Source organism: Poecilia mexicana, unplaced genomic scaffold, assembly GCF_051168715.1.
Source record: "Poecilia mexicana isolate PSO_F unplaced genomic scaffold, ASM5116871v1 scaffold_22, whole genome shotgun sequence".
In the NCBI taxonomy this organism is placed as follows: Eukaryota; Metazoa; Chordata; class Actinopteri; order Cyprinodontiformes; family Poeciliidae; genus Poecilia; species Poecilia mexicana.
The window spans coordinates 9303134-9311047 of record NW_028263391.1 but is presented as its reverse complement, the minus strand read 5'-3'; the positions used below and the strand labels follow the sequence as shown (position 1 = coordinate 9311047).

The 7914-nt window shown below is 41.9% G+C and overlaps 2 protein-coding genes across 2 annotated transcripts; both read left to right on the top strand.

Moving 5' to 3' along the window:
• Positions 1-229: 229 nt before the first annotated feature.
• Positions 230-4861, top strand: LOC106908312 (interferon-induced protein 44-like). The gene is made up of 8 exons (XM_088002368.1): positions 230-475; positions 1190-1683; positions 1840-1891; positions 2633-2828; positions 3034-3186; positions 3287-3458; positions 4148-4248; positions 4328-4861. The coding sequence occupies exons 2-8, from the start codon at positions 1203-1205 to the stop codon at positions 4583-4585; spliced, it is 1413 nt and encodes a 470-aa protein (XP_087858494.1). The 5' UTR covers positions 230-475; positions 1190-1202; the 3' UTR covers positions 4586-4861.
• Positions 4862-5483: 622 nt separating this feature from the next.
• Positions 5484-7870, top strand: LOC106908314 (growth arrest and DNA damage-inducible protein GADD45 beta-like). The gene is made up of 4 exons (XM_014974380.2): positions 5484-5637; positions 6033-6134; positions 6312-6528; positions 6879-7870. Exons 1-4 carry the CDS (start codon positions 5600-5602, stop codon positions 6981-6983), a joined length of 462 nt encoding a protein of 153 aa, XP_014829866.1. The 5' UTR covers positions 5484-5599; the 3' UTR covers positions 6984-7870.
• Positions 7871-7914: the final 44 nt, after the last annotated feature.

The window sequence follows — 7914 nt, the reverse complement described above, 5'->3', positions numbered from 1 at the left end:
ATTTCGGTATTCTGATTATTGAAATTTAAAAGTGCTGTGTTGTTCCATCACCCCCGTTTCATACCGGACCACTTACAGCTCCGGTGTTAACGCTATGAAATGAAGGCTCTCCATCGTGGTATCACTATGGAGGGATTTATTTATTTAAATGGGTTCATTTTTCAAAGGGATACACAGTGAGGTGATTTTAGCTACCAGTAGCAGGAGAACAGAGCTGCGCCAAGAAGCTACAAACACTGAATAGAAGAGCTAACATCGATACAGTTGCAGCCAATCATGGTTTAATCTTACACAATACAGTTTTACCAAGTTGCTCAAAGTCTAAACTGGTATTGTTGTGACTGTAAGGTGTAAAGTTTACCCCCTGGGCGGCGGTACCACCCACGTTGAGAGCCGCTAGTCTAAGGCATTGTCTCATATAAAAAGTGAAAGTAATAATCTTGACAGAGATTCCAGCGTTACATCTTTCCTACAGGTAAGTTTTCTAAAATTTCCTTTAAGAAAAACTGTATTTAGATAAAGTTTGTGTATAATGTAAACCACCATGTTGATCGAGGCATAGCTTAAAATATTTCCAGCCACGTGTGTGTATCTAAGTTTTATACTCTTAAATTATGTGGTTTCTTTTGAACTTATCATGCGTATTTGTATATGAGGAAATGTTTTGTCCATGTTATAGAGCATAAGGCAGGAGGAAAATTTATATTTTATCTTTTATAGCGCTTAATTATTTTTGAAGTAATACTGAAAGTAAAACCAGTTCACTACTTGATTCAAAAGAGCTTCTGTTCTTTCAGAAGTGAAGTTGATTTTATTACTTTAGTTTGTGTTTAACGACATAAACTTAATGTAGAAGCTCACAAACAGGTTTTATGAGTGCAGATATATATATATATATATATATATATATATATATATATATATATATATATATATATATATATATATATATATATCTGCACTCATAAAACCTGTTTGTCTATCTATACTGTATAGACAGATAGATAGATAGATAGATAGATAGATAGATAGATAGATAGATAGATAGATAGATAGATAGATAGATAGATGAATGCTTCTGTAAGAAACTATATTTGTTGTTTATCTGTCAACTTCTTTATATGCAAAGTTGTAAATCTCATTGAGTAACACTTGACAGCAGCTCGCTCTTCTTTCACTCTTTGTCCAGCCTGTCCTCCATCATGTCTGCAGTTACATCCAGTCTGTCCAAACGTCAGGAGAAAGATCTGCTGTCTCTCTTCAGCCACGCCCGACTCCACCTCCTGTACAAGGCCAGCATCCACGGCTTCACTGCAGCCGCCTTCCACGGCCGCTGTGACCTGCAGGGGCCCACCATCATTGTGGCCTACAATGCTGCAGGGTTTGTCTTTGGGGCTTACACGTCCAAGGACTACGCCCAGAGCGGACAGGCCGTCAGTGACGGGGTGGCTTTCCTTTACAGCATCAGTGCTGAGAGAAACAAACCACTCAGAGTGGGGAGTATCAGTGGGAAGCATGCCTTCACAGATGGAGGCCCCGGTCCAAACTTTGGCGCCTTGGTGTTCTTGCACGAGGACAAGCCTGCAGTGCAATCCAATCCAGGCGACTGCTTCAACTTCCAGGAAGCAGAGATGCATGGGAATGACTTGGCACTGACAGAGTTTGAAGTGTATCGGGTTGAAGGTTCGTGAAAGAACTTTCTTTAATGAAAATACAATGGCTCTCCGATGACTGACTCATCGGAGATCGACGATTAGACTAGATTACACGTGTGCATGTAATCTAGTCTAAAGAATAAACACCGTTTTAAATATGTATATTTTTTTATTACAATAACAGGTCTAGGAGATCTCCTGGAGAAGCCTTGGAGAAACATCCAGTGGACGTCTGAGTATGTAACCAAAGGCAACACGTCTTTATGTAGAAACTCTTAAAAGAAAATCTGTAAAATATGCAAAAGTCCATCCATCTTCTTGTCCCTTAGTGGGGTTGGGAGGTGCTGGTGCCCATCTCCAGCTAACGTTCTGGTTGAGAGGTGGGGTTCACCCTGGACAGGTTGCCAGTCTGTCTCAGGGACACAGAGACACACAGGACAAACAACCATGCACATACTCACACCTAGGGACAATTTGGAGAAGCCAATTAACCTGACAGTCATGTTTTTGGACTGTGGGAGGAAACTGGAGAACCTGGAGAAAACCCACACATGCACAGGGAGAACATGCAAACTCCATGCAGAAAGACTGGGGCTGGGAATCAAACCCAGTACCTTCTTGCTGCAAGGCAACAGCTCTATCAACTGCGCCACTGTGCAGCCCAATATGCAAAAGTTACATTTTCAAATCCACGCTGAATTGTGCTGAGAAGTTTTCTCACCATAATTCTTGCAACAGCATTTTTAGGTAGAGCGTTTTTAAACACTTCTGGAAAAGAAAAGACTGATTTGTAAATATTGGTGTTTCTTTTTATTTTGTGAATTTGTTAGAAAACAGATCTTGATGTGGTAAATATAATAACTGACTGAGAAACGTGCAGAGTGTTTTTGCTATTTTAAATCTATAATGATCATAATCTTGACTATTTACATTCTCTTTTTTAAAATTTATTTTTTTTTATGTTGCTTCTTTTGCAGAAGAAAGCAACAACTGATGACGAGCATCCAGAACTATCTGCCTGAAATCAAAGCCGTCAATCAAGCCCGCGTGCTGCTGGTGGGCCCTGTTGGGGCCGGCAAGTCGAGCTTTTTTAACTCCATCAACTCCGCATTTCGGGGCAACATGACATGCCAAGCCATCACTGGCACAGCAAGGACAAGTGTGACCACTCAGGTACCAGCAAAACATTCACTGCTAGATTCACATTCACTGAATCTGATCACTGCTGATCAGATTCAAAGGAAGAAATGTGCAGGATTCACTGGGAAACACGGATCTGTTACACTTCCTGTAACTTACAGCTGATGGTGGTAACAGGATTAGATTTGACTTATTTTTAACTGGCCACCATTTTATATATTTCTTATATCTCCTGCAGTATCGCGCCTACACCATTAAGACAGGAAGACGTGGTGGGACTCTTCCTCTGATCCTCTGTGACACAATGGGGCTGGAGGAAAACGCTGACTCCGGCTTGAACGTTGACGACATAGTCAGCATCTTCAAGGGGCACATGAAGGACCGCTACCAGGTTCGTCAAACACACGCATACTTTAGCTTCACATTATGTAAGCCATTTAGATGCGGAGTAATGAATTATTCAAAGCAAATCATTTGTTTGCTCTCTTCAGTTCAGCAGCTGTTCGTCAATCCTAGAAGATTCTCCAGGCTATCAGAAACACGTGACTCTGAACGACACGATCCACTGCTTGGCGTACGTCATCGACACCTGCAAGGTGTCCCTTCTCAGCCAGAAAATGCTGGATAAGCTCACTGCCATTCGGAAAAGAGCCAACCAACTTGGTTTGTGGGAAAATGTTATACTGAAGAACATTTCAAAGTATTCACCTTATGTTGCTATAGTTACGTGGTGCTTTAAAAATGTTTTCATACCTCCACTTTGTCACATTAGAACCCCAAGTATTTTATCAGGATTTTATGTGTTGGACCAAGACAAACTATTGCATATCCATGAAGTGCAAAATGCAAATGAACTCAGACTCATTTGGACTGAATAGAAAATCACTTTCAATCAGTTGGATGTAGGTCAGGACTTTGACTGGGCCATTTTAAAACATCAACATGCTGGATCTAACCCATCCTACTCTCACTCTGGGCGTGTGTCCAGGCTCAAGATGGAAAATGACCCTCAGCCAATGTCTCAAGTCTTTACTTTTCTTCTGGGATTGTGAGTTTCAGATTATTTGTGACAAAATTAAAAACCTTTCAGTCCTGACCTTCCCCTAAATAATTATTTTGTGTTGATCTTCCTCATTCTATCTTGAGAAAATGGGGAAAAGTTCAAGGAGGATTAATTATTTTGGACGGCACCATATCATGCATAGGTGTCACTAATGGGATGCGTTTGCTTACACAAATTTCCTCCAGCATTTCCAGGATGAAGCTCTGATTTCTTGTAATCAAGCTACAAAAGCATAAAAAGCATACCCTGGCGATCATCACAATATTCTCTTAATCTTGTTTCCTGCCAGGAATCCCTCAGATTTTGCTGATGACCAAAGTGGATGAAGCCTGTCCACTAGTGGCAAAGGACTTGAAAAATGTCTATCGCAGTGTTTACATCCAGGAGAAGGTAACATTTTAAGCCGATATTTACCTTATTGCAGGAAAACATCTTATAATATAAAGGAGATCTATAAATGTTGTTTCAGGCCCGCCAGTTGAGTGATTCCTTGGGCATCCCTTTGTCCTATGTGCTGCCGGTGAAGAATTACAGCGAGGAGCTGGAACTGGATCAGAACACCGACATACTGCTGTTTATGGTCTTGGAGCAAATGCTCAACTATGCAGACAGCTACTTTGAAAACCAGATCACAGATGATCAGGATGGAAGCAATGGACCAGAGCTCTACAGATCCATTGATCCCCGCCAAGTTGTGTCACAACGTGACGAGCCTAAGATTGTTTGAGCTACACAGTGACACATGTTACTGTATTGTGGAAAAGTGTGGATTGCTTAATGCTCTTAACCATCAGGAGGTTTCTGATTGACAGCTGTGCTTGGGGATTGCTGAAAAGTCAATACAATGTGGTGGGCTGGCTTTGAAAACTCATATCTACTGAATCCTATTAAATTGATATGGTTCCTTATTTCTGGACTTAGACTGGATTAGATGTATTTGTCTAGCAAAGCACCTTGAGGAGTCATTTTATGTTGCTGCCATATAAATAAACTGTAAAGGAAATGAGCTGAACCAGTGTCAATTTCTTTACGCACAATTACAAAGTCCAATAAAACACATTCCACTGGAGCGTGTCATCCAGAAGCTTTGCTCTGCATGCTGCCACAGAATAAATAATCCACGCACACCCAACCCCAAACCCCACCTATTTAGACTTTGTTCTAAGTACACATTTTTGCAGTACATTTCATTTAATTTCATTTTGTGAAAAATAAATGCATGTTCACTATGGTTACTGTGATTAGAAATTAACAGAGAGTTGCTTACTTTGGTCAGCCAGTAGGTGTCAGTCATAATTTCACATGAAATGTTTCGGAACATCTTTGTTATGGAAAATGTGAGGGGGCTTTATGTTGCACAATTGCTCTCGATTGTTTATTTCGATTCTCTTTGCAGACGTCTTTGTGATCACATGTTTTTCGTGCGTAACGTCTGATTCGAAACAATGTCAGAATGACACAGCAGTCATTTTTTTTTCTCCTTCAAAGTTCTTTACAACCACCCGCCAGTTCAACAACAAAAATAAAACCCAGGCGTCTCCGTGAGACATCGCTTCGGCTTCTGCCAATGGGAGAAGCCGAAGAGTTTCGGTGCCGCCCTCCTCGGATCCAGAGTATAAGGCGCGTTGTGCAACCACCACAAACGCTGCGTTGCGATCGCTCCCGCAGAGATCTTACTCTCTCAGACTACTTGGACTATTAACGCTTTCACCAAGCTGGGATTGTTTTCTGATTTGCAAACATGATTCCCGAGGAAAGTTTCGCCTCCGTAGAGAACAGGTCAGATTTTATTTGCAATGTTTGGAAACGATCTTGACGTTCTGTTTGCAGGGACGTCCTGTTCTGGACAGGAATGTCTTGTCCTTTGACTCTGTAGCTATTTCTTATGCTGTTCGCCAGGGCTGCAGATTCTATAGAAATGAAACCAAAAGCAATGTTAATATTCCACAATAAGGACTGATTGGGGTTATTTTATCCATGCATGCTGCACAGATACTTCACAGTAAAGTACAAATGATATTATTTAATGCATTAGATACTTGCTGCATTAAAGTGCCTGGCTAATGCATTTGTTTTACTTCTTTCATAGCCTCTCTTAGCATTTTACTGGACAGTTTTTGAAGTTGTTTTTGTCTCTGTGTTCTAAGGAGTAATTGTTCTGTCCCAATCCTCAGGATGCAGTCTGCACGCCTGGCACTGGAGGAGTTGCTTGTAACTGCCCAGAAACAGCACTGCCTCACTGTTGGCATCTATGAATCAGCAAAGCTCCTCAATGCGTGAGTAGAAACCATTAATTATGGCTTAAGTCGGGGCATTATCGTGTTTCTCGGCTGTATTTGCTCTGCTCGCCTTCCAGACACTGACATTGCCCCAGTCTGACAGCTGCAAACGTGCGGGTTACAAGGTGTTTGTTGTTCTTCCTCCCTCTCTAATGTTTCCCTCGGTTTCCCCAGAGATCCGGACAGCGTGGTCCTGTGCGTTCTGGCGGCTGACGATGAGGAGGACGTGGCGTTGCAGATCCACTTCACGCTGCTGCAGTCCTTCTGCTGCGACAGCGGCATCAACATCCTGCGGGTCTCTGGGGTTCAGAGGTTGTGGCAGCTTCTGGGCGGAGTGGATGCCAACCTAAACCAGGAGGAGAGTGGAGACCTCCACTGCATGCTGGTCACGGTGGGTTTGCTACAACGAGCGACGGCCTGGTTACGGGTATCAAGGTGCATTCTACATGTTAAAATCCAGAAAGGGGCAGCTCTACTCTCCCTAACCCCCACTTGTTACTATGCACCGAAAAGAAAGTGCCTACACATTTGCTTCGCTTAGAACCTTGTGGTAATTCTCAAGGTATAGCTCAGCTATACCTTGAGAATCTCATGCCGGTCCATTTCTTAAACAGAAACTTCTTATGAACTGAAAGGCCGATGCTTTTCGCTCCACTGTAAATATGTCTTGCCATCTTCATATCGAATTCTCCTTAATACATGATCGTGCTAATCATTTATTTTCTTTTATTTTCCTTGCAGAATCTTCAGGTAGACCACTGCAGGCTACAGGAAGTTGGGACTTACTGCCAAGAGAGTCGACGCCTAGACCAGTGGGTCCCTGAACTGGTTCTGCAGGAACGCTGAAGGGTCTGAATGTCCCTAGAGACCCTGGAGTTTTTGGGTTGAAATGCAAAAGAAATGAAGGAACTCGATGGTCAAGCTGCTATAGTCTTGAGTGGACTCAATCCTAGCACCCAGACTGAAGGCAGGATGAGCCGAAAACATTCACAAAGTTGCTGTAAAACAGCTGGACTTTTCTGTAAGATGTGAAGAAAGAAAACTGGATTGACTGATAGTTTCTTCTCCATCAGGAAAACAATCTTATGCACCTATTTTGGGCTTCTGTTTGGGCTCTCACAATGTTCAAGGACCGTTTTTAAAAATTAATCACTTAGGGTTGCAGCAGACTGTGTCTTGTCCACACCCAGTTCATACCTGGAAGATTTGTATGTTTGATATCTGGACTGAAATGTTGTAATAGTGAAACTACTGTATAGCCAACATTCCTAAGTGTTCAGAGTTGGGAGAGTCTCTGCGTAGAAAGGGTGTGCGTGAAAACATGGTATGCACGCACAATGTCTTTCTTTAGAAACGCCTGGGTGTGCTGTGAGTGCGTTTTTGCAGAGAGCAGCTGAACCTGTGGAGGAGTGATCGCTATGGAAACTGAAACTGCTCTGTTAGAAGGATCTGGCTGGCTTTGCAGAACAAAAAAACTGCAAAAATAGAAAACAAAACAAAACAAGCAAACAAAAAAAGGTCTCAGGACCTGATGATGTTTTTTTTAAATTTTTGGTCTGAATTCAAACCTCAGGGGGATACAGAATGATCTGATCAGGACCGTAATGTAATGTGCCTTTACAAATGTTGCCTATTTTATAACAGTATGAAAAGTTTAATTTATTGTTTGTATTATTTGTTCTTGGTCTATTCTTTTGTGCAATAAGTCAATAAATTATTGGATCCATTGAGAAGATTTCCTTCCATCCATCCATCCATCCATCCATCCATCCATCCA